This window comes from Cervus elaphus, chromosome 21 (genome assembly GCF_910594005.1).
Source record: "Cervus elaphus chromosome 21, mCerEla1.1, whole genome shotgun sequence".
Classification (NCBI taxonomy): Eukaryota; Metazoa; Chordata; class Mammalia; order Artiodactyla; family Cervidae; genus Cervus; species Cervus elaphus.
The window spans coordinates 74,811,335-74,838,943 of record NC_057835.1 but is presented as its reverse complement, the minus strand read 5'-3'; the positions used below and the strand labels follow the sequence as shown (position 1 = coordinate 74,838,943).

General features: G+C 39.6%; 1 protein-coding gene across 1 annotated transcript; it reads left to right on the top strand.

Moving 5' to 3' along the window:
* Positions 1–110: 110 nt before the first annotated feature.
* On the top strand, positions 111–26,668 carry LOC122679122 (chromobox protein homolog 1-like). Its single transcript, XM_043879350.1, has 5 exons — positions 111–252; positions 3,351–3,442; positions 8,271–8,396; positions 8,988–9,058; positions 25,837–26,668. The coding sequence occupies exons 1-5, from the start codon at positions 111–113 to the stop codon at positions 26,492–26,494; spliced, it is 1,089 nt and encodes a 362-aa protein (XP_043735285.1). The 3' UTR covers positions 26,495–26,668.
* The last annotated feature ends 941 nt before the right edge of the window (positions 26,669–27,609 follow it).

Sequence of the window (27,609 nt, the reverse complement as noted above, 5' to 3'; positions counted from 1 at the left end):
CCCCAGTAGAGCACCTTTTCACGGGGTTCATGGGGTTATCATGGCAAGAATACTGGAATGAGTCACCACATCCTTCTCCAGTGGATCACAATTTGTCAGAGCTCTTCACTATGACCTGTTTATCTTGGGTGGCCCCGCATGGCGTGGCTCATAACTTCATTGAACTACGCAAGCCCCTTTACCGCAACAAGACTGTGATCCATGAGACACAGCTCCAGAAAGAATTAAGTGAGGAACAAGGCTCAGCTGTGGGTGTGTCTGGTGGTGAAATTAAAGTTTGATGCTGTAAAGACCAATATTGCTTAGAAACCTGTAACATTAGGTCCATGAATCAGGTAAACTCAATGTGGTCAAGCAGGAGATGGCAACACTGAACACTGACATCTTAGGAATCAGTGATCTAAAATGGACAGGAATAAGAAAATTTAATCCAGATGACCATTATATCTATTACTGTAGTCAAGAATCCCTTAGAAGAAATGGAGTAGCCCTCACAGTAAAAATAATAATAATAATAATAAAGAAGAGTCTGAAATGTAGTATTTGGGTGCAACCTCAAAAATGACAGAATGATCTCAGTTCACTTCCAAGGCAAACCATTCATATCACAGTAATCCAAGTCTATGGCCAAACAATAAATGACAAAAAAGTTGACTGGGTTCTCTGAAGACCTATAAGACTTTCTAGAATTAACACCAAAAACATAAGTTATTTTCATCATGGAAGATTGGAATGCAAAAGTAGGAAGTCAATAGAATCCTGGGATAACAGACATTTTGCCTTCAACTACAAAATGAAGCAGGGGAAAGGATAACAGAGTTTTGTCAAGGCAGCGTGCTGGTCATAGCAAACACTCATTTCCAACAACACAAGTGATGACTTTATACATGGATATCACCAAATGGTCAATACTGAAATCAGATTGATTATATTATTTTCAGGTAAAGAAGCTCTATACAGTCAGCAAAAACAGGACGAGCTGACTGTGGCTCATAACATGAGCTCCTTACTGGAAAATTCAGGCTTAAACTGAAAAGAGTAGGGAAAACCTAGGCTATTCAGGTATGACCTAATTCAAATCCCCTGTGATTATGCAGTGGAGGTAACAAAAAGACTAAGGGATTAGATCTGATAGACACAGTACCTGAAGAACTATAGATGGAAGTTTGTAACATTGTACAGAAGGCAGTGACCAAAACCACCCCAAAGGAAAAGAAATTCAAGAAGGCAAGGTGGTTGTCTGAAGAAGTTTTACAAGTAGCTGAGGAAAGAAGAGAAGTGAAAAAACAAGGGAGAAGGGGAACGATAAACCCAACTCAGTGAAGAGTTCCAGAGAATAGCAAGGAGAGATAAGAAGTTCTTCTTCGATGAACAATGCAAAGAAGTAGAGGAAAACAATAGAAAGAGAATGACTACAGATCTCTTTAAGAAAATTAAGGGTATCAAGGAAATATTTCATGCAAAGATGAGCACGATAAAGGACAGAAATGGTAAGGACCTAGCAGATGCAGAAGAGATTAAGAAGTAGCAAGAATACACAGACTTTTCAAAAAAGTCTTAATGATCCAGATAACCACTATGGTGTGGTCACTCACCTAGAGTCAGACATCCTGGAGTGTGAAGTTAAGCGGGCTTTAGGAAGCATTGCTACAAACAAAGTTCATGGAGGTGGTGGAATTCCAGCTGAGCTAGTTCAAATCCTAAAAGACGATGCTACTCAAGTTCTACACTCAATATGTCAGCAAATTTGGAGAACTCAGCAGTGGCCACAGGACTGGGAAAGGTCAGTTTTCACTCCAATCCCAAAGAAGATCAATGCCAAAAATTGTTCAAACTACCAGACAGTTGCGCTTACTTCACAGACTTCAAGGTTATGCTCAAAATCTTTCAAACTAGGTCTCAGCGGAATGTGAATCAAGAACTTCCAGATGTACAACATGGATTTTGAAAAGGCAGAGGAATCAGAAATCAAATTGCCAAGATCCATTGGATCATAGAAAATTCAAGGGAATTCCATAAAAATATCTACTGCTTCATTAACAATGCTAAATCCTTTGACTGTGTGGATGGATCACAGCAAACTGTGGGAAATTCTTAAAGATACAGGAGTACCAGACCACCTTACCTGTCTCCTGAGAAACCTATTTGCCAGTCAAGAAGCAACAGTTAGAACCAGACATGGAACAATGAACTGGTTCAGAATTGGGAAAGGAGTAAGATAAGGCTGTATGATGTTACCCTCCTTATTTAAATTTATGCAGAGAACATCATGCAAAATACTCGGCTGGATGAATCACAAGCTGGAATCAAGATTTCTAGGAGAAATAACAAAACAACCTCAAATGTGCTCATTAATGGCAAAAAGTGAAGAGGAACTCAAGAGCCTCTTGATGAGGGTGAAAGAGGAGAGTGCAAAAGATGGCTTGAAACTCAACATTCAAAAAAACCATGATCATGGCATCCAGTCCCATCACTTCATGGCAAATAGACAGGGAAACAGTGGAAACAGTGACAGACTTTATTTTGGCGGGGCTCCAAAATCACTGCAGATGGTGACTGCAGCCATGAAATTAAAAGATGCTTGCTCCTTGGAAGAAAAGCTATGACCAACCTAGACAGCATATTAAAAAGCAGAGACATCACTTTGTCCACAAAAGTCTGTATAGTCAAAGCTATGGTTTTTCCAGTAGTCATGTATGGATATGACAGTTGGATCAATAAAGAAAGCTGAGCACCAACGAATTGATGCTTTCAAGTTGTGGTGCTGGAGCAAACTCTGTAGAGTCCCTTGGACAGCATGGAGATCAAACCAGTCAATCCTAAGCAAATAAACCCTCAATATTCATTGGAAGGACTGATGCTGAAGCTTCAATACTTTGGCCACCTGATGTGAAGGGTTGATTCATTGGAAAAGACCCTGATGCTGGGAAAGATTGAAGGCAAAAGGGAGAGGCAGAAGATAAGATGGTTAGATATTAGCACTCACTCAGTGGACATGAATTTAGCAAAATCCAGGAGAAGTTGGAGGCCAGGAAAGCCTGGTACACTGCAGTCCAAGAGGTCGCACAGAGCCTAACAGGACTTTGCCACTGTTTAACACCAGATAGAGAAGTAGGGAGAGAAAATGCATTAATTCAGAGAATTTCATGCACTGCTACCAAGTATTTTAAGTATAAACTTAAAAGCCATACATTTATGACAGACATAAATAAAAATAGCCAAGTTAGAAACTTAGAACATTAACTCGTCTACTTATCAAGAATATAGTAGTCTCTTTTAAATAAATTGAAAGTCATCTGAAGGTACCTTGTCTCATTACTGAATACTTTTTATGGTCTTTCATTTCTCAGATTCAAAAGAAAAATGCTACTACTTCAGGAATCAACAAACAAGCCCTCCAGGCATGCAGGAGTACCTGAACCCAAGTCCAGGTTCCTCTGAGGTGAGTGAAGTTAGGCCATACAGGACCAAATAAAAGACAGGGGGAATCATAAGACTGCAACATTCTAAGTCTCATTTTTCCTTAATAATTGACTGCAGTTGTGTCAGCTTCTCAGCTTTTAAAATCCATTCTAGCAAACTTCATATTCATGAAAAAAAGTTGCTCTTATTAAATACAGTCTCCTACCCAAGCAGACACTCCTTCCACGCCAGTTTGATTGAAGAATGCACTCTCAAACAGCTTTGCACTCAAGTTTCCAACAATCAACTGCAGATTTCCAAGAGAGCCTTAATTTGTAGATAGACAAAAGAGTTTTGTGTGTTTGTGTTCATGTGTATGTGTCTGCCCTCTAAAGTAAAAACAGACATGGTAAATTATGAAAACAAGAAAATATAAAGATGTTTCATTAATAGTGATATCATTATTTTTCATTACTTAATGTTAATAATACATGTTTTATTCTAATATAAAAATTCAAATGAAAGAAGATATGCTCAGTAGTAAATCCAGAGGTCCTTTGCACTCAACAACTACAACCACAAGTTCTCTCCCTCTCCATGACTTGTACTCAGCTTTCTGTTCTACTAATCAATACTTTTGCACACCTATATGTGTACTTACACATACGTATCTTCAGAGGTTTTTTTTAATAAATTAATCATCCTTACAAGTTTCTCTGCAACCTGTGGTTTCATTTTAACAATGGTTTTAAGCTCTTACTTTATCAATGGGTACAGATCAAATTTTTGTAAGGATTGCTTGTTATTCAAAGTATTAATGACTCATAATATATTTGCTTACTTAGTAAGTTCCTTTTATGGTGCCACTGCAAAGTGTTTCACAAAAAATCTGCCATCTTAGATCGGTTTCTTTTCAGCTCATGACTCGCCTTTAAATAATTTAAACACCAGTGTTTGACACTAGAAAAACATACTAGTAAACTAGGATGGAAGTTTCTATTTATTAATCTCATATTAGTACTGAGCTACACAGTCAGACAAGGTTTAGTGACAGAATAACAACAACTGAGCTACACATTTATAGGAATGAAATCTGTGACACCTGAAAAAAAGCCAATAAAAAATTCATGTGTTTTAATATGATTGATCCCTAATTTTCAACTAAAGTGGTACATATAAAGAAAAAACAATATCATGACCTATTCTCCTTGAAATGACATTCATAAATTACCACTGAGAGTTTTATTGCTAAAAGGATTACAGAGCATGTAATCATAACCATTATAAACAATGAATTTTCCTTGGGGTTTACATTTCAACATTTTACAAATTTCTTAAGCACTCTCTCACAGCCAAAACAGCCTTATTTTTTATTTCTATTGAGAAATCATGTCAGGACTATCTCTGCTTTCATGCATTTGTGCTCAGAGGGGGATAACCCTCCAGTCCCAATAAATTGTCATCATTTGAAGTTAACATACAAGACTCGCTAAATGGGAGGAAATTAATGATTCACAACCAAACCCCTATACCACGCTCTTTCTAGTCCAGAATTTAGTCTCAGATCTCATCCATACCAAAGAATGATCATAAATTCTGCATTGAAGAAATCTTCACAATTATACTCAGAAAAACAGAATGATGTATTGAGGGTAACAGACGGTTGGTTGACAAGGCGCTGCTTACTTTTTAAAGGCACATATTTAAAAAAAAAAAAAAAAACAGATCACAAGATCAGAAGAACCGATTACTAAATTGACCAGGAACAAGTTAAATGGCCCAGCATGATCAGTACACAGAGCTAGAAAAGTCATTAGACATGGACCTTGTTTAATTGCCTCAATTCTACTTTTGCTAAGAATTACACAGAAATGACAAATCTTTATTTAAATATTTACTATGGTAATATTGTGGTTTAGTTGCTAATTCATGTCCAACTCTTTGCAACCCCATGGACTGTAGCCCACCAGGCTCCTCTGTCCATGAGATTTCCCAAGCAAGAATACTGGAATGGGTTGCCATTTTCTTCTCTAAGAGATCTTCCCGAACCCACATGTCCTGCATTGACTGGTAGATTGTTTAAGATTGCATTTCTGTGAAATATAATACTGCTTTGCTGTCATCTTTCCCAGAAAAACATGAGAGGACTGAACACAAATGTAGGTTAATTTGTCCCTCCCTCCATCCTTCCCTTCCTCTCTTACCTCCTCCCTTTCTTCATTCTTTCCTGCTTTCCATTCCTCCTGTTGCTTTTTCTTTTTTTCATCCCTGTAGCACACGGTTTGTTCATCTCAACACTACTGGCATTTGAGACCACATCATTCTGTCTCGTAGGAGCCTGTCCTGTAAACACAGGAAGTTTAGCAACGTCCTTGGCCAATACCGACAAGGTGCCAGCCGTCCCTCTTCAGTTTTGGCAACAAAAATGTTTCAAGACATCGTCAGATATACCAAGTAAAATCACCCCAGTTGAAAACCACTGTTGTAGCATTTGTGAAGTATGAATCTCCTACAGCAAATTCTTAATCCTACCCATTCTATCCACATACCTTGCAGCCCATAAACTGAGGTAACGCCTCATTGCCCACTGCACCAGGTGACGCTGCCTTAACCACTGTTCTCAACATCCTCCTCACCCCAAGGAGTAGGAATATAGCAAAACTATTAATAATAAAAATAATCATCAGCACCTGTTCTAAGAACTTTAATATATTTTAACATAATTTGTTTGAGTCAGTTTTCTCTGGTTTAAGAAGGAGATAACAATACTCACTACCTAAAGGATCTTTGTGAGAACTCAATGAATTAATGTAGCTAAAGCTTAAGTTGAGCACTTATTAAATGTCACTTTAAGTACTAATGATCTTTATTTTTACTGCTATTATCATCTTCTCATTCAAGTCTCTCAGCTGCCCTAATAAACAGAAGAACTGGAATGCAAACATGAATCTGTCTAATACCAGAGCCTGGGCTTGTAAATATTAATGTTGTTAAAAGATGAGGCACTAAGAATGGCATATTAAGACAATTAAATCTGTGATTTAAATTTTTTTTTTAGGATTCAGAGTTTAAGAAGTAAAAAGAAACAAGAGAAAATAATTTTATAATAGCTATTTAATCAGGTACATCAAAATACTGTCATTTCAATGTGTAAATAAAATTGTTGATGATACTTCTTTTTTTAAGTGCTCAAAGTCTGGTGCTTGCAGCTCATCTTAATCTAAACCACGCTTATTTCAAGGGCTCAATAGCCAAATGTGGCTAGGGTACTCTATTGAACAGTGCAAGTTTAGACTAAGGAATGTCAAGGATATTATGTTTGTGCAAACCTCACTGCCTCCTCATCACATGTCAGTCATGTGGTTGAAGGTCTTGCCTTCCTTGTTCGGTTAGATCTCCTTTAGTGAAGAAGACTATAACTTGTTAATAATAGTGTAGCACACACAACTGAATGTGCTATTTATCTAACAGAAGCATGAACCAAAAAATAAGCAAGCGAATGAGTGAAATAAAATGAAAATCAAACAGCAAAACTGCATATTTTTTATTCAGAAGCATGTTATTTAGCCTCCATATGTTTGAATTTTTAATAGTTTTTTCCTGAAATTGAGATCTAGTCTTACTGCATTGTGGTCAGAAAAGACGACTGGAATGATTTGAATTTGTTTGAATTTACCAAGGCTAGATTTATGGCCCAGGATGTGATCTATTCTGGAGAAGGTTCCATGTGCACTTGAGAAAAAGGTGAAATTGATTGTTTTGGGGTGAAATGTCCTATAGATATCAATTAGGTCTAGCTGGTCCATTGTGTCATTTAAAGTTTGTGTTTCCTTGTTAATTTTCTGTTTAGTTGATCTATCCATAGGTGTGAGTGGGGTATTAAAGTCTCCCACTATTATTGTGTCATTGTTAATTTCCCCTTTCAACTCATTAGCATTTGCCTTACATATTGTGGTGCTCCTATGCTGGGTGCATATATATTTATAATTGTTATATCTTCTTCTTGGATTGATCCTTTGATCATTATGTAGTGTCCTTCTTTGTCTCTTTTCACAGCCTTTATTTTAAAGTCTATTTTATCTGATATGAGTATTGCGACTCCTGCTTTCTTTTGGTCTCCGTTTGCGTGTATTTTTTAACCTCAGAGAAGCAGAGAGTTTGAAAATCCACAATATCTATAGTAAGAATCATTTGGCTGCTGAGAGAAGAGTGCAGAACTATAACAGATGCACAACTCAGATCTCCTGCTGTCAATCTGATAAAACCCTGAATATTTTCACATTAAAAATGCACTTTAATTTTTTCTGTATTCACATCCTGCCTGTAGAATTGCATGATTTTACACAATTCTTTTTAAACTTTCTTAAGAACAGAATTTAAGCAAAGTATCTTTAGAAAAATTTACAGAAATATTACAGAAGAATGGACAAGTGATACGAATACTAAAGTCTGGATTGTGCATAGCATAGCATATCCATTTGTCAAAGGATGACTAAACAGTCTCAATTGTTTGATCCATTTTGAGCACTAATCCTTAAACACTGTTTTTTTCTTAAAACATGAAGCCCAAACCAAGTATAATGTTCTGGATAAGTGAACAAGCACAGATACAACGAAAGTATTAACTCTCTTAATAGACTTTGCGGTTATAAACCTGTTCATTACACTACATTTTAAATCAATCTTTGTCCGATTTCTACATTATATATATGGACATGAGTATACATACATAAAATTGAACTTTAACATAGAATCATATGAGTTCCTTTTAGACCTTCTTTTCTTAAGTTTCTTAAGTCATATTTCAAAATTTTTAGGTTAAAATTCATTTTAATTCTAACATCTACTACATTAACTAACTTTCCTAGTTTTATGACAACGACAAATCTGATCACCACATTGATGTCTTGAGCCAAATGTTTATGAGAATATTAAATGACAGCGTTTGGAAGTTCTGTGGAGCACCACCAGTTGTAGTAGTTCTCAAAATTCAAGTGCAGAAGAATTGCCCTGTGGAGCTTTAAAATAGACAGCTAGGCCTGCCCTCCATTAAATCGGATTCAGTTGGTCTGGATGAGGGCCTAGGAATACAAAGTTTTAAAAAGCACCCGCAAACATAAATGCTCTGGAGAAATGAGAAATAGCAAAGGAGGAAAGGCATGCTCTATTCATTCAGAGCTTACTACACCGAGGCAGTCAGCCCTGTCTCTCACATGTAACAGAGGCAGGCGTGGAGGATAAAAGGCCTTATAATGAGGGGGAAACAGAGAAAGACGTCAGGTGTTACGGACTGTGTATTTGTGTCCCACCCAAAACTTCTATATTGAAATTCCAACCAGGAATATGATGGTTTTAAAAAGTGGGGACTTTGGGAGGTAAGTAGGTCATGAGGGTGAAGCCTTCAGGAAAGAGACCCTAGGGAACTTTCTCACCCTTCCTAGTGCATGAAGACACGAAGAGTCTGTCTGCGAACCAAGAGGCGGTCTTTCACTCTGAATCTGCCAGAGCCTTGATCCCAGCCTCTAGCACTGTGAAAAATAATGTTTATTGTCTAATCTCCCCAGTCTATAGTGCTTTTGGAATAGCAGCTCCAAGAGCCTGAGAATTCAAACGTGGCCTGGTTGGAGGCTGTTGGCCTAAGGAAACTGCAGGCAGGGTAAGCGGACGTGGGACGTCCTATGTGACTGGTTGGGTGCTTTGACTTTCTCCTGTTGATCCTAAATTGGAAGCAGGGGCAAAATTAGGTCAGTTATTGACCAAGTCCTGGTTACCTGAAGCCAATTTTTAGAAGGGCTACTGTCTGGCTTCCTGGACTGTCTGACTATAGGCAGTAGTCTGACTTCCTGGACTAGTTACTCTAAGTAGGAGGTTGGCTTTCTAGGCTGATGGCCACACATTGTGGATCAGAATTCTATTTTTATATGTAGTCTAGTCATTGTCCGTATGTGTATTGTCTTTCAAGCTCCAGGAAATCCCGATACAAGAGTTTCTGAAACCGTACATGCTAGACATTTAAAGACCTACTCCTTGGTCTCCTGGTTGACTCATTAAACTTATGGTCTCAGAAAGCTGACATTTCCTTGTATGGCCCCAGTCCATAAAGATATTAAGACCTAACGACCAATTGAAATACAATCTCTGACTTGTGTAACTGTTCACAATTTACAGTATTTCACATTCTTTTTCACATTTAATCTTCATATTGCCTTTCTTTATGGACATGATTGTATTAACATGTGATAACTTGCAACAGGCTACAGATTACACCAATTAGACATAAATGAACAAAAAAAAGCACAGAAAGTTTTTCTAAACCTATTTTGCCACCAGAAGGAAGAGGTATGTGTTGGGGGGGAATTTATCCCAATACAGTCACAGAGAAGAAAAAAAAAAAATATATATATATATATATAATTTGGTGAAATTTTTGATGACTACATACCTATTAGAATGGCATAAAGAAAAACAAACAAATAAAAAAGCCTGACAATTCTAAGTAACAGAGGGAATGAAAAGTAATCGGTGCTTTCACATGTTGCTAGCGGCAATGAAAACTGGCCCAGGCACTCTCATTGGCTTCCACTTTGGAAAAACTGTTCAGAAATTTCTTGTAAAATTAGATATACACCTACCATCTGGCCCAGCAACAAAACTACAGATATTTACCCTAGAGAAATGAAAACTTATATTCATGCAAAAACCTATATGTGAGCATACATAACAGCTTTATTTATAAATGTCAAGAACCAGAAACGACTCCGATGTCCTTTAAAATTAGGGAATGGATAAATAAACTGCTCCATCCATGTGATAAAATAATACTCAGCATTTAAAAAAGAATAAACTAATGATTCAAGAAACAACGTGGATGTATCTTAAATGCATTTTGCTAAGTGAAAGGCCACATAGTTTATGCTTCGATTTGTTTGACATCCTTGAAAAGGCAGAGTTATAAAATGGAAAAATCAGTTCTTGGCAGGGGGTTGGGGAGTGGGAGGGAGAAGTAAACTACAGAGGTGCAACTGAAGGGCGTTTTGAGGATGATGAAACTGCTCTTTAAAAAGCGATCGTGTTAGATACACGACTCCGTACATTTGTTAATCTCCGTAGAGCTGTATTCCACAAAGGATAAATTTTACTATCTGCAATTTTTCAAGTAAAACAAGATATAGAGGGAATCCAAGACAGAAAGAAGTCTGTGAAAAATGAATTTAAATGTGCTATAAATGAACAACACGGGGAGTGGGGAAGAAAGGAGCTGACCCAAGTAACTTTGGGGGAATGGTGGTAGGACTGGATACTGTAAAGTCAAGGATAAAAAGAACTGCATATAAAAATTTTTGTTGTTCCGTTGCTGTGTCCAATTCTTTGTCTTCCCACGGACTGTAGCACGCCAGGCTCCTCTGCCCTCCAATGTCTCCCAGAATTTGCTCAAAATCGTGATCCTTGATTTGGTGATGCTATTGGACCATTTCACTCTCTGCCACCCCCTTCTCCTCCTGCCCTCAATCTTTCCCAGCATCAGGATATTTTCCAATAACTCAACACTTCGCATCAGATAGCCAAAGTATTGGCGCTTCAGCTCCAGCAACAGTCCTTCCAGTGAATATTCAGGACTGATTTCCTTTAGGATGGACTGGTTGGATCTCCTTGCAGTCCAAGGGATTCTCAAGAGTCTTCTCCAACATCACAGTTCAAAAGCATCAATTCTTCAGTGCTCAGCTTTCTTTATGGTCCAACTCTCACATCCATACATGACCACTGGAAAAAGCATTGCTGCTTTTCAATTACCGAGTGGTGTCCGACCCTCTGCCACCCCATGGACTGTGGCAGGGCTTCCCTGGTGGCTCAGCTGGTAAAGAATCTGCCTACAATTCAGGAGACCTGGGTTTGATCCCTGGGTCGGGAAGATCCCCTGGAGAAGATGGGATGGGCTTCCCATCCAGGTGAGACAGACTTCCCAGGTGGTGCTAGCGGTAAAGAACCCACCTGCCAACGCAGGAAACATAAGAGATGTGGGTTTGATCCCTGGGTCAGGAAGACCCCCCTGGAGGAGTGCATGGCAACCCACTCCAGTATTCTTGCCTGGAAAATCCCATGGACAGAGGAGCCTGGTGGGCTATGGTCCAGCACACACATGAGAAAGTGACACAGGACAAATTCTTATTCAACTGAGGAATAAAGAAGCTGACCTCAGGAATTTATATTTTGGGGGTTTCCCAGGTGATGCTAGGGGTAAAGAACCTGCCTTTCAATACAGGAGATGAAAGAGACATGGGTCTGATCCCTGGGTCAGAAAGATCCCCTGGAAGAGGGAATGGCAACCCACTCTGGTATTCTTGCCAGGAGAATCCCATAGACAGAGGAGCCTGGCGAGCTACCGTCTATAGGTTTGAAAAGAGTCAGACACAACTGAAGCAACTTAGCATGCAGGCACAGATTACAGCACACCAGACCTCCCTGTCCCTCACCATCTACTGGAGCTTGCCCAAGTTCTTGAATCAGTGATGCCATCCAACCATCTCATCCTCTGTCATCCCCTTCTCCTCCTGCCTTCAATCTTTTCCAGCATCAAGATCTTTTCCAATGAGTCAGCTCTTCACATCAGGTTGCCAAAGTATTGGAGCTTCAGCTTTAACATCAGTCCTTCCAATGAGTATTCAGGGTTGATTTATTTTAAGATTGAGTGGTTTGATCTCCTTGCTGTCTAAGGGACTCTCAAGAGTCTTCTCCAACAGCACTATTCAAATGCATCAATTCTTCAGTGTTCTGCCTTCTTTATGGTCCAACTCTCACATCTGTACATGACTACTGGAAAAACCATAGCTTTGACTACAGGGACCACGGTCAGCAAAGTGATGTCTTTGGTTTTTAATATGCTGTCTAGATTTGCCATAACTTTCCTTCCAAGGAGCAAGTGTCTTTTAATTTCATGGCTGCAGTCATTGTCTGCAGTGATTTTAGAGCTCAGGAAAAGAAAAGCTATCACTGTTTCCACTTTTCCCCTTCTATTTGCCATGAAGTAATGGGATTGGATGCCATGATCTTAGTTTTTTCAATACTGGGTTTTCAGCTGACTTTTTCACTCTTCGCTTTCACCCTCATCATGAAACACTTTAGTTCTTCATTTTCTGCCATTAGAATGGTATCATCTGCATGTCTGTTTGTTAGTATTTCTCCTGGAACTCTTGATTCCCGCTTGTAACTCATCCAGCCTGGCATTTTGCATGATGTGCTTTGTATAGAAGCTAGATAATCAGTGTGACTATATTCAGCCTTGTCATACTCCTTTCCCAATTTTGAACCAGTCTGTTGTTCCATGTCCAGTTCTAACTGTTGCTTCTTGACCTGCATACAGGTTTCTCGGAAGACAGATAAGGTGGTCTGGTACTCCCACCTCTTTAAGAATTTACCACAATTTGTTGTGATCCACACAGTCAAAGGCTTTAGCATAGATGTTTTTCTGGAATTCCCCTGCTTTCTCCATGATCCAATGAATGTTGACAATTTGATCTGTGGTTTTTCTGCCTTTTCTAAATCCAGCTTATACATCTGGAAGTTCTTGGTTCACATACTGCTGAAGCCTAAATTAAAGGATTTTGAGCATAACCTTGGTAGCATGGGAAGTGAGTGCAATTGTCTGATATTTTGAACAATCTTTGGTCCTGCCCTTCTTGGAAATTGGGACGAAGATTGACCTTTTCCAGTCCTGTGGCTACTGCTAAGTTTTCCAAATTTGCTCACATATTGAGCGCAGCACTTTAATAGCATCATCTTTTAGGATTTTAAATAGTTCTGCTGGGACTCCATCATCTCCACTAGCTATATTGGCAGAGTGCTTCCTAAGACCCACTTAACTTCACACTCCAGGATGTCTGGCTCTAAGTGAATGACTACACCATCATGGCTATCCAGGTCATCAAGATACTTCTTGTGCAGATTTTCCATGTATTCTTGCCATCATTTTTTTATCTATTCTGCTTCTACTAGGTTTTTATTGTTTCTGTCTTTTATTGTGCCTGTCTTTGCATGAAATGTTCCTTTGATATCTCCAATTTTAAAAAAATTTAAAACTTTAATCTCTCTTATAACAAGACCCTATTACAACCTGTTATGAAGTCAGTGTATGGATTACAACAGGAAATAGTAAAATATATGTGCCAGATGATCAATAATGATAGCTTTCCTAAAGACTGCACATTATAAAGTGAAAATAAAGAGCTTCTAACTCACAACCAGAATGAGCTTACTCTTCTTCTTTTCAATGGTACTGAAGTAGATAAAATGAAGAAATTGTACTGTGGGATCATTTTCAACCTATCATAAATGAGGAAGACTCCTCCCCTCATTTAATGTAATGTTTCACAGGTGGGATCTTCTTTGCAGAGTTGCCTTACCACTTTTCACATTTATTGATAATCTACACTGTCTATAGTACTGAGTATTCTCACTGAGTTTTGTGAGCCATGTATCCTATTTTGAGTCACTCTGGCTGAATAGAATTAATGAGTATTTTGTAACTCCACAAAACTTTTCTTGGGTAGTGCTCATGATTTTTAATCAGAAATGCAAAGTAGTCAGTAAGTAAACCACAGCATCTTAAGAGTGACAGAATTAAAGTCATAATATTGAGTCCCAATCTTGCCACTTCCTTGTGTGGATAAAGAACTTACTTACTATGGGCCTGTTTCCTTGGTAGCCAAATGTTATAATAATCCTTTCTTTGATTATTCCACAGGGTTGTCATGAGGACCATGAGAAATTATGAAAGCATTAAGGTTTTATAATCTCATTACATAAAAACTAAACAATTGAGAGTTGCCATGATGACTACAAGTAGTAATCAGGAAATTCTTAAAATGAATGAAAATCAAATAAAAATTCTTTTTATATTGATAGGAACAGTACATTACTGACTGTGTACCCTGACCAAATGATATGATTCTGAAAACCATAAATATAATCATTGAAATGTCTTCTTCCAATTATAAAATATTCAATAATAAGGAAAAGAAAAGTAAATTATAATGTATTGTTTAGTCACTAAGTTGTGTCAGACTCTTTCCTGACCCAATCAACTATAGCCCATCAGGCTCTTCTCTCCACGGGATTTCCCGGGCAAAAATATTGGAGTGGGTTACCATGCCATCCTCCAGGGAATCTTCCCAACTCAGGGATCGAACCTGCATCTACTGCATTAACAGGTGGATTCTTTACCACTGAGTCACCCGAGAAGCAAATAGTGTAGCAAATCAATTAAATAATTTTCCCAAGGGATCTACCTCTCTGCTCTTCTGTCTCAGCAACATCATGAAGCAGTTGAATTTCTTTTGTGGAGCTTTTTCTTCAGGACCCTGTCAAGAATTTAGGTGTTTTTCCATTGTTCTAGGGAACTGTGGCAACTTACTGTTCACTTCTCCATAAGTCAGCTGCTGAAACAAGACTTACAGACCTGATGAAGCCATGATCACTTTCAACTTCCGTTTCATTACCTGAAAAATGAGGTTGTGTTATATTGACAGGCAGATTCCTTACCACTGAGCAACAAGGGAAGCCCAGGGAAGCCTTCAATTTTGAAATTAAAAAGAAAAAGACTCTTCTTAGGGCCTTGGAAGGCACCAGGTAAGAGCCCCTCAAGAACAATTCATTAGCTTCACGCCAAATCTTGTCTCTCCAGCCAGCCTGAGCCTGCCCCTGGTCACCTGCCGGCTGAGTAGAAGGGAAACCCAGACTGTGATACAGAAGATGACACTTGAGGATTGAAGCTGAAAGGTCATGGGAAGGAACAAACTCTAGAATGCCTAGAAAAGCTCCTAGATGTAGTGGAAATGTAGTTACTACCTCAATCTTGCATTAATGACAGTATGAAAATAGACATCCGCTTTCCTCGACAGAAGAATAGGAAACTGGACTGAAACCAAATTCTGCTAAAGAATCCAGAGCACGTGCACGCCCCAGGGGATACTGCCAACTGCACATCGGAGGCAGAGTGGCAGTCACGATCAATGAATTACGGCTGTCAGGGCGCTGAAGTCTAAGGTGACCCAGAGAGTTAACGGCCTCAGCCTGACTGTGTCAGTCCAAACCAGAGAACTCGGGTAAGCTGAATCGGAGATAGCGAATAGAGATTCAAACTACATTCTTCACAGTTGGAAGAATTCAGCAAATCTTCTGGTTCTAGTATATATTTTTAAAAAGATAAAAACACAATCTCTGCCCTCATGGTGTATATATTTACATGGAAAATTGTTTTAGGTCATAGACCTTGACATGGAGATTTGTTTATGAAAATCTTATTGAGCAGTGTTCTCAGGAGGACTTCCCAGGTGGTGCTAGTGGTCAAAGACCCGCTTGCCAATGCAAGAGACATGAGAGATGCAGGTTGCATCCCTGGGTTGGGAACATTCCCTGGAAAAGGGAAAGGCTACCCCCTCCAGTATTCTTGGGTTTCCCTTGTGGCTCAGCTGGTAAAGAATCTGCCTGCAATGCAGGAGACCTAGGTTCAGTCCCTGGGTTGGGAAGATCCCCTGGAGAAGGGAAAGGCTACCCACTCCAGTATTCTGGCCTGGAGTCCATGGGGTCACAAAGAGTCGGACTCGACTGAGCGGCTTTCATTTAAAGACCATTCACCTCTGATCTCCCCAGCAAAGAACTAGCAGCCTTGTGTTTTAAAATGTAGGTTATGGTTTTTGCCATACATTGACATGAATCAGCCACGGATTTACATGTATTCCCCATCCTGATCCCCTCTCCCGCCTCCCTCCCCATCCAAAAGTAATTAGCCTCCAAATAATAAAAATAAATGAAAATAAATATATTAATTAATTAATTAAATGTAGGTTATTATTCAGGTATGGGGAATAATAGGAGGTGATTGCCATTGAAAGAATAGCTTGTTAAGTTCCCTAGAGGAGGGGCAGACACAGGGGAACACCAGTGTCAGCCAGGAGGCAGAGGAAGTGGGAGGAAAGGCATGCGGGAGCCTTGACTGTGGTTTCCTCAGAAAAGAAAGGGCTCGGCAGGGTAAGCAGAAAGCGAAGAGGAACTAAAGAGCCTCTTGATGAAAGCGAAAGAGGAGAGTGAGAAAGCTGGCTTAAAGCTCAACATTCAGAAAACTAAGGTCATGGCATAAAAACTCAGTCACTGAGTGACTTTCACTTCACTTCTCTGAACTGAGACTATAGGGCTTTCAAAACTTCCCGCCATAATATAAACAGGCCCCTTGAAAATTATAAGGCACAGTTCTAAAGACACCAATGGCCACTTAAAGAGCAGAATGAAGGTAGGTATGTTTAGATGGAGTGCGCTGCAAATGAGTATCCTCACTGGATTACAATGGAAGACTGTGACTCACCAAAGTGCTTGGTGAGAAAGAGCCCACCTGCCGATGCAGGAGACCGGGCTTCGATCCCTGGGTTGGGAAGATCGCCTGGAGGAGGAGATGGCAACCCACTCCAGTGTCTTTACCTGGAAAATCCCATGGATGGAGGAGCCTGGCAGGCTACAGTCCATGGAGTCGCAAAGAGTAGGACACGACTGAGCAACTTAGCATAAAGTGCCTTGTGAGGCCGCTGGCTACCCCATAAGGACATAGTGAGCTGAAGGAGTCATCTCCAGGAGAGAAAGAGCATTTCAGTAGAATGTGTTATCCCTTCCTACTTTACTAGTCCAGTCCTGCTGCTCATGTCCTGTTTTAAATATTCTATTTCTGTTTGACTACATTCTGTGATTCTATCCCCCCATAGCAGATGGTCCACACTTGGCAAATTCTGTGGGTAATTCAAAGATTTGTTTACCTTTGCTCTGAAGCTCTGTGACATTTGTTCTTACATTCCAGTAGAGGCAACAGAAGGAGAATAAATGCATAACATAGAGACTCAACTACTGTTCTCAAAAATAGGTTGGCTTGATATGTTTTCCCTTAACTACCGTTAAATATTTTTTATAATAGTGAAAGCCAAATAAGTGCAATGGTCCAAGAGAAAATAGGGAAAACAAATGCTAACAGGCTTCATGTATAATGCCAGTTGTATTTGGATATAATGCAACTTTGCTTTTTGAAAACTTAGAGTGGAAAATGTTATTTTCTAACATTATTCAGAAACCTTGCAAATAAAGTTTCTGTCAAGTCCTTTCAAGATTTGTACTTAAGATTGGTGGATAAATATTAGGAAGTTTTCAGGGTAGGACTGAGAAATAGTATCTGTTTTTTCACCAAGACAGGAGACACAAGAGACATGGGGTCAAATCTGGGTCAAGAAGGTCCCCTGGAGGAAGAAACAGCAACCCACTCCAGCATTCTTGCCTGGAGAATCTCAGGGACAGAGGAGCCTGATGGGCTGTGGTCCATAGGGTGGCAAAGAGTTGGACACGTGACCTAGCATGCACACATCTGTTTTTTTCAAAAACATATTCAGCCTCTCTTCTAAAGAAAACTGAGGCTAACACAGGACAACTTTTCAGTTCACAATCTATGGTTTTATAAAAATGATTTTCCTTGGAGACCATGATTTGAACTACATCATTTCTATGTTAGGGCTTCACAGGTGGTCCAGTGGTAAAGAATCTGCCTGCCAATGCAGGGGATGTGGATTAGGTCCCTGGGTCAGGATGATCCCCGGAGGAGGAAAGGGCAACCCAGTGTCCTCACTGGGATAATCCCATGCACAGGGGAGCCTGGTGGGCATCCATGGGGTCGCAAAGAGTCAGACACGAATGAGAGACTGAGCACTTCTATGTTATGTATATAAGCTGAATTCTTAAGTCAACTTTCAATTTCCAGACACAAATAACCTCTTATTTAGAGCACTGAAACTGCTTGTTGTCTTTCCTTCCTAAATTGTACCTTTTTATTTTCACAGAGCCAACTAGATCTGCCAAGTGCTAAAGTTCAAACACATTTGTGGGTTTCTGGCCAAAATAATCTTAGATCTATTTGTACTTATTTCATACATGAAATAAGGATTACTTTATATACAGCTTGCATGGTTTTTTATTATTAATAAAAAATATTTAACAAGCGTGAGAAGTCACTGCAGTCGTGTCCAACTCTTTGTGACCCTACGGACTATAGCCCACCAGGCTCCTCTGTCCATGGAATTCTCCAGGCAAGAATACCAGAGTGTTAGTATACTATAATGGTCTTTATCTTTCTGGCTTACTTCACTCTGTATAATGGTGCACTAGGAAGACCCAGAGGGATCGGGTAGAGAGGGAGGTAGGAGGGGGGATCGGGATGGGGAATACATGTAAATCCATGGCTGATTCATGTCAATGTATGACAAAAACCACTACAATATTGTAAAGTAATTAGCCTCCAACTAATAAAAATAAATGGAAAAAAAAAAAAAAGAATACCAGAGTGGGTTGCCATGCTCTCCTCCAGGGGATCTTCCCAACCCAGTGATCAACCTGGGGTCGTGCCTTAATTATTTCTTTCAATTTACTTTTAAATACTATTCTGTTAAGTATTTCCTTCCCAGAGAGTTAGACAGATATGCTTAAATATAGTGTAATTTTATACACTTCCATCTCAAATTAGATGGTTTTGTTTACTTTGGGGGATCCTGATTATACTCTGTTTAGTTGCTCAGCTGTGTCCGACTCTTTGGAGCCCTGTCCATGGGATTTTTCAGGCAAGAATGCTAGAGTGGGCTGCCATCTAGGTTATTTATATTTCACTTCAGTTGAATTTTTTAACATTTTTCTCAGAGTAGATGAGACTGGATCACGCTGGTCCAAGCAGGACTTTGAGAAGAGAACAATCACAGAACCGATATCCCCAAGAGTAAATAGGCACTTGTAATATAAAATTCCTCTGTCAATTATAACTGCCCTTTTGTGGTTTGTGAATCATTTTATATGTTTGAAGTAGGTCTCTATAATAAAGTCAAACCTTAAAGTTCTTTCCACTTGCTCTTAAGTGTCAATCTTTTGGGACTATAACTGAACGTAAGTTTCTCAAGAAAAGAATTCAAATTCTAGCACAAAGAGTCTCCTTTAGACATGTTAGATAACACTTAATGAAGCATTTTATATATTGTTAAGGCTTTATGCTATGCAGCCTGTGTATAAAATGGTTGTTGAAATGGTTTTAATATTTTAAAACTTATATAATTTCTCATCTAAGTACTAAAAAGTCAGTACTTACACTCTGGCCACAAGTAATGTATAATATGTGTTATTCTTAGTCACTGTATTAATATTAATAATACTCATAAGGAATTAAACTATTAATTTTTGATTAGACCCCAAAAAGTCATATTATTGCACTAATTCAATCACAGGAAACACAAAGGGTGCTGGATTTAAGCTGAATGCAAATAAAATTTAAATATTTATTGTTTGCTTTAACCACACTGGTATATGCTCTAGATGTGGCTTTGCTTTTATTCTAGTTATAGAAAATAATTCAAACAACTCTCTTATTTGCATACAAAGGGAATATTTTTCCAACATGATTTTCTGTTCATCTGACCTAAAGAAATCTCTTCTACCCTGTCTTTAATCCATCTTTTAGAGCCATATCATAGCCCAATCTGAAGTGAATATTATTCCTAGGCAACCAAGTGTTTTGCTAACTCCAAAAAGTCAACTTTTTTGCATTTACACAATCTGGAGAATTTTTAATTAGAGAGAGCAACTGGCATTACCATAAACACACCCAAGCATACCCTCTTGTAGGGCTAATAGCTGTCTGTGCCTGAGGTACAGTATTCCGCTAGCAAGCAAATGTAACTGAGTCAGACACTTCTAATAGTGGAAGAGGGGGTTGAAACACACAGCAGTACCAGAAGTCAGTTGATCCCAAAGTGAGCTCTTTCCACTCACCTCTCTTAACTGGGGCTTCCTTGATGGCTCCGTGGTAAAGAATCCACCTGCAGCGTAGGAGTGCAGGAAACTCAGGTTTGATCCCCGGGTCTGGAAGGTCCCCTGGAGGAGGGCATGGCCACCCACTCCAGTATTCTTGCCTGGAGAATCCCATGGAGAGAGGAGCCTGGCAGGCTACAGTCCATAGAGTCACAAAGAGTTGGACACAGCTAAAGCAACTGAGTGTGCACACACACAGCTCTTTCAACACTGGTCAATTCCAGGTAACTGTTGATGATCAACTGAGGTAGCATTCAAACATGACTTGTCCGGCCTGCTTAAGTCATCTCCATGCTTCACTCACATTCACTAGGGTAGGGCCTGCCTCTAGGACACTTGCCATTTTCCCACCTCCTACATCAGCAAAGTATTTCCTACTATATCAGTCAGGATGAGTTAGGTTGGGCATTGTAACAAATTAGCCCTGAAATCTCAATGGCTGAATAGCCCAAAGATTTGTTTTGCATTCATATGAAGTCTGATAGATATCAAGTGATTTTCCAGAACATCTGACCTCTAAACACTAGACTCAGTGTGATCCAGCCATTCTATCTTGTGACTCTGCTTTCTCAACAATTGCAGAGAAAGATATCACCTAGAGATCACAGTTGCTCTTTGCACTTCAGTCCAAAAATGACACAAGCACTTGTACTCAATTTATTGGCCAGAATTAGTCGTTCAGTGCTTAATCTGAAGCCAGGACAGGTGGCCCAGAGTGTCATTTTCTGCTGGTTGAATTCCCTTTATACTCATCACTTTACCACTGTGTAATAGCATAAAAAATTTACAAAGATCAATCTTTTTTGACCCTTTAAATGAAGACAGGGGACTGACAGTATAGGCATTTCTTGAAATAACTCTTTAGTTTTGTTCTGTTGTTTTATTTCTTTATGAAATAAGTGCAGTTGCTGAATAAAATATATAATTTGAACCTTCAATTAGATATAAAATATTATTTATAGAATCTGATTAAATGCTTTAGGGCTTTAAATTTACTTTAAAATTTCATTTAGAGGGACTTCCTTGGTGATCCAGGGGTTAAGACTCAACATCCCCTGTGCCCAGGTTCCATCCCCAGTCAGGGAACTAAATCTCACATACTGCAACTAAGAGTTTGCTTGCTGCAACTAACAGCCTAGGTACTGCAACTAAGACCTGGTGCAGTCAAATAAGTAAAAACAAAATAAAATACAGTACACTCCTACACTATTGGAGAGAATGCAAATTGGTACAGCCACTATGGAAAGCAAGATGGAGGGTCCTTTGAAAACTAAAAATAGAGTTACCATACGATCCTGCAACCCCACTCCTGAGCATATTTCTGGAGAAAACTATAATTCTAAAAGATGCGTGCCTCTGAACGTTCATTGCAGCATTACTTTCAATAGCCAAGACGTGGAAACAAACTAAAACTCCCTCCACAGATGTATGGATAAAGAAGTTGTGAGAGAGATATATATATAAAATATTACAATAATGGACAGAAACGGTATGAACCTGACAGAAGCAGAAGATACTAATAAGAAGTGGCAACAATACACAGAAGAACTGGACAAAAAAGGTCTTAATGACCAGGATAACCACAATGGTGTGATCACTCACCTAGAGACAAACATCCTGGACTGCGAAGTCAAGTGGGCCTTAGGAAGCATTCCTACAAACAAAGCTAGTGGAATTGATAGAATTCCAGCTGGATTACTTCAAATCCTAAAAGATGATGCTGATAAAAGTGCTACACTCAATATGCTAGCAAATTTGTATAACTCAACAGTGGCCACAGGACTGGAAAAGGTCAGTTTTCATTCCAGTCACAAAAAAAGAGCAGTGTCAAAGAATGTTCAAATTACCACACAATCGCACTCATTTCACATGCTAGCAAGGTAATGCTCAATATACTTAAAGCTAGGTTTCAGCAGTACGTGGAGAACTTCTGGATGTACAAGCTGGATTTAGAAAAGGCAGAGGAACCAGAGATAAAACTGCCAACATCTGTTGGATCATAGAAAAAACAAGGGCGTTCCAGGAACACATGTGCTTCATTGACTACACTAAAGTCTTTGACTGTGTGGATCACAAAAACTGTGGGAAATTCTTAAAGAGATGGGAGTACCAGACCACCTTACCTGTCTCCTTTGAAACCAGTGTGCAGGCCAAGAAACAACAATTAGAACCATACATGAAAAAATAACTGGTTCAAAATTGGAACAGGAGCACGACAAGGCTGTATATTGTCACCCCACTTATTTAACCTCTGTGCAGAGTTCAGTTCAGTTCAGTCACTCAGTCGTGTCCGACTCTTTGCGATCCCATGAATCACAGCACGTCAGGCCTCCCTGTTCATCACCAACTCCCGGAGTTTACTCAAACTCATGCCCATCGAGTCGGTGATGCCATCCAGCCATCTCATCCTCTGTCTTCCCCTTCTCCTCCTGCCCTCAATCCCTCCCAGCATCAGGGTCTTTTCCAATGAGTCAACTCTTTGCATGAGGTGGCCAAAGTACTGGAGTTTCAGCTTCAGCATCAGTCCTTCCAATGAAAACCCAGGACTGATCTCCTTTAGGATGGACTGGTTGGATCTCCTTGCAGTCCAAGGGACTCTCAAGAGTCTTTTCCAACACCACAGTTCAAAAGCATCAATTTTTCAGTGCTCAGCTTTCTTCACAGTCCAACTCTCACATCCATACATGACCACTGGAAAAACCATAGCCTTGACCAGACAGACCTTTGTTGGCAAAGTAATGTCTCCGCTTTTTAATATGCTACCTAGGTTGGTCATAACTTTCCTTCCAAGGAGTAAGCGTCTTTTAATTTCATGGCTGTAGTTACCATCTGCAGTGATTTGTGGAGCCCAAAATAATAAAGTCTGACACTGTTTCCACTGTCTCCCTATCTATTTCCCATGAAGTGATGGGATCAGATGCCATGATCTTAGTTTTCCGAATGTTGAGCTTTAAGCCAACTTTTTCACTCTCCTCTTTCAGTTTTATCAAGAGGCTTTTTAGTTCCTCTTCACTTTCTGCCATAAGGGTGGTGTCATCTGCATATCTGAGGTTATTGATATTTCTCCTGGCAATCTTGATTCCAGCTTGTGCTTTTTCCAGCCCAGCGTTTCTCATGATGTACTCTGCATATAAGTTAAATAAGCAGGGTGACAATATACAGCTTTGACGTACTCCTTTTACTATTTGGAACCAGTCTGTTGGTCCATGTCCAGTTCTAACTGTTGCTTCCTGACCTGCATACAGGTTTCTCAAGAGGCAGGTCAGGTGGTCTAGTATTCCCATCTCTTTCAGAATTTTCCACAGTTTATTGTGATCCACACAGTCGAAGGCTTTGGCATAGTCAATAAAACAGAAATAGATATTTTTCTGGAACCTCTTGCTTTTTGATGATCCAGCGGATATTGGGAATTTGATCTCTGGTTCCTCTGCCTTTTCTAAAACCAGCTTGAACATCTGGAAGTTCTCAGTTCACGTATTGCTGAAGCCTGGCTTGGAGAATTTTGAGCATTACTTTACTAGCATGTGGGATGAGTGCAATTGTGCAGTAGTTTGAGCATTCTTTGGGATTGCCTTTCTTAGGGATTGGAATGAAAACTGACCTTTTCCAGTCCTGTGGCCACTGCTGAGTTTTCCAAATTTGCTGGCATATTGAGTGCAGCACTTTCACAGCATCATCTTTCAGGATTTGAAATAGCTCATTTCATCACATCCACATAATGCAAAATGCTGGGTAGGATGAAGCACAAGCTGAAATGAAGATTGTAGGGAGAAATAATAGTAACCTCAGATATGCAGATCATACCAACCTTATGGCAGAAAGAAAAGAGGAACTAAAGAGCCTCTTGATGAAAGTGAAAGAGGAGAGTGAAAAAGTTGGCTTAAAACTCAACATTCAGAAAACTAAGATCATGGCATCTGGTCCCATCACTTCATGGGAAATAGATGGGGAAACAGTGGAAACAGTGACAGACTTTATTTTTCTGGGCTCCAAAATCACTGCAGATGGTGACTGCAGCCATGAAATTAAAAGACGCTTACTCCTTGGAAGAAAAGCTATGACCAAACTAGACAGCATATTAAAAAGCAGAGACCTTACTTTAACAACAAATGTCTGTCTTGTCAAAGCTATGGTTTTTCCAATAGTCATGTATGGATGTGAGAGTTGGACCACAAAGAAAACTGAGCACCAAAGAATTGAAGCTTTTGAACCGTGGTGTTGAAGAAGACTCTTGAGAGTCCACTGGACTGCAAGGAGATCAAACCAGTCAATTCTAAAGGAAATCAGTCCTGAATATTCATTTGGAAGGACCGATGCAGAAACTGAAACTCCAATACTTTGGCCACCTGATGCAAAGAACTGACTCATTGGAAAAGACCTTGATGCTGGGAAAAATTGAAGGCAGTAGGAGAAGGGGACAATAGAGGATGAGCTGGTTGGATGGCATCACCAACTCAATGGACATGAGTTTGAGCAAGCTCCGGGAGTTGGTGATGGACAGGGAAGCCTGGCGTGCTGCAGTCCATGGGATCGCAAGGAGTCATATACCACTAGGTGACTGAACTGAACTGAAAAATTGTGTAGGATTATGAGATTACAGTTTACATATTCATTACTTTTATTCTCTTTTACTTACCCTAAAATGTGCCATGAGAATATAGCATACTTTGGAGAGGAAAGGGAAAATAATGAATTTCTCTGGTCTTATTTCTAACTGTTGCCTTAAGCAATGGAAGTTTCTGAATGTTTGAAACAATGAAGATCCTTAATTGCATCAAATGATTTGGCCTAAATGAAATTTTATCTATTATACCTGGTGGAATGATTTCATCTCCCTTCCTGAAGAATGAGGTAGTTAATAAGCATAGATTGAATGTGGATTCAAGTTAAATCATACATTAATATTAAATTGTATTTCCTTTAAAATTTTTTAATTTATGAAATCATCTTGTTTTTAGGAAAAAAAGAATAATTAAACTGATTTCCACCATTGCTCAGAGAATACTCCCAGCTGCAGGCAAAACCCATTAAAAAAACATCTCTATTAGAATGAAACACAAATCCAGTGAACATTTATATGCAACATTTGGAAATTCATGCTTTAGGCTTATGGAAGTGATTCAAATGACTGCCTCTCATTAAATGTTGAGAGCAAAACCGAACTGATATGCCATTCTAATGAGCAACTCTTTCAACTGTTATAAAGGGTACTATGGTGGGTATCTCAAGCATTCAGAGGCATAAATCAATCATTACATAAAGCAATGGAGGCAGGCTTAACCAGGAAATGCAAGAAATATATACATATAGCCACATTGCTAAAAATGGAATCAGTGGCTGCCATAATAAGATTATTTTGGAGTTGCGGGTCACTCTTCGGCCTGAGTAGACCAAGACAATGCTACGTGGGTTGGGTGGACGGCTGGGGGATTGGGCTAGAGAGGAAACAGTAAATTGGGAAGAGGACTCACGGGACAGCCTGGGCGCTTGAACCAGCGTAGGGAGGGTTGAGGACTGCAAGACCCAAGGTTAGAAATGTAACCTGAGAATATTGGATCCAGCCAGGGCTGGGAGAGGAACTCCGCTTGCCGAGTTACGGAGCAGTAACTTCGAGGAAATTCAGCGTCATCCTTTATACCAGAAAGCTGGCGGGCGCTATGGGGAAAAACAAAAGAAGAAGAAAGTGGAGGAGATGCTAGAAGAAGAGGAGGACGAGTACGTGGTGGAGAAAGTCCTAGACCGCCGAGTGGTGAAGGGCAGAGTGGAGCACCTGCTGAAGTGGAAGGCGTCCTCAGATGAGGATAACACATGGGAACCAGAAGAGAACCTGGATTGCCCTGACCTCATCGCTGAGTTTCTGCAGTCACAGAAAACAGCACACGAGACAGATAAATCAGAGGGAGGCAAGCGCGAAGCTGATTCTGATTCGGAAGATAAGGGGGAGGAGAGCAAACCAAAGAAGAAGAAAGAAGAGTCAGAAAAGCCACGAGGCTTTGCCCGGAGTTTGGAACCAGAGCGGATTATTCGAGCTAGGGACTCCAGTGGAGAACTCATGTTCCTGATGAAATGGAAGAACTCTAATGAGGCTGACCTGCTTCCTGCCAAGGAAGCCAATGTCAAATGCCCGCAGGTTGTCATATCCTTCTATGAGGAAAGGCTGACGTGGCATTCTTACCCCTCAAAGGATGATGACAAAAAAGATGATAAGAATTCACTTTCTTGAATACCAGCCCCTGTCACATCTGACTGTGGGTTTCAGGTAGGGAAAGGAGGAGTTCTACTCGTCTTGACACCATAAAGGTGGCTTGAGAAGATGTCCTTTGGAGAGCCAGTATAGTTTCTCTGCCCTGCAGCAGCCCAAGTGCTTTAAAGCCGTTCCATGCTGTATAGTTTGCACACCCATCCCGGTGGAGGGGAAGGAGGGTCAATGTTTCAAGCAACCCATTCTGAACTTTGCTTAAAAAAAAAAAAAAAGCAGAGGGCCTTCTATGAAGGACAAAACGCAGAATGGGATGTGGGAGAGCAAGAGATACTGTAAATCTTCAAAGAGCGTCTCCACAACCCACACAGCCTTCTTCCCGGTAGTGTTAACTCTGCATTTTACAGCGTAGCATGTGTGTAGTTTTTGGCTATTACTGGTGTATTATTTGGGGTGGGTGGGGTAGGGTGGGAAAGAAGGGAGGTGGGTTAGGATCATCTTTGTTAAAATTTGGGGAAATGGTGAAACAAAAGAAAGAACAACTAATGATGATTGGGTTCTCTGTCCAGAATATTATTTAAAAAAAAAAAGATTACTTTGCTCACATTATTACTCCCACAGTATTACTTCACTTTTATTATAATAGAATGATGTAATATATTTTTAAAAAGATTCTCCTGATTGATTTTTAACTTGTGTATTTACTGTATTTATTTATTGATGGAAGTTATTAAACATGTCTCAAAGAAAAACACTTTCTTTTTTCAGTTTTGAACATTTAACCAAAAATTATCAGTTATTCTCAAAATTATTTCAATAATATCAAACCCAACTAGTCTGTAGAAAAAAAGGATAAAAATCAGTTAGCTCATATATAAAGAGTGGTCAAATTATGATTTAATGACAGAGGAAGTTTATTGCATCAATTTTTAAAATAATACATTTTCATGTCAGTCAACAAAGAGAATTAAGGAGGACAGTTCTCCCTAAAAGAATATAAGGGAGGAATGGAAGAGAAAGAGTAAAAATAATTTGATGGGTATGACCACTAAAAGGAGTGGTAAGTGAGGGTAAGTAAAGTAAGTAAATATCAGTTTACAATGGCAAGAAACCCAGGCAGAGTACTCAGAAGTTTGCCC

Coding starts and splice junctions, on each gene's coding strand:
- LOC122679122 (XM_043879350.1), top strand. CDS start 111: ATGACCTGTTTATCTTGGGTGGCCCCGCATGGCGTGGCTCATAACTTC. Junction 3,443..8,270: donor CAAGTCCAGGTTCCTCTGAG/GTGAGTGAAGTT, acceptor TAACTTTCCTAG/TTTTATGACAACGACAAATC. Junction 9,059..25,836: donor CTAAGGAAACTGCAGGCAGG/GTAAGCGGACGT, acceptor GGATCCAGCCAG/GGCTGGGAGAGGAACTCCGC.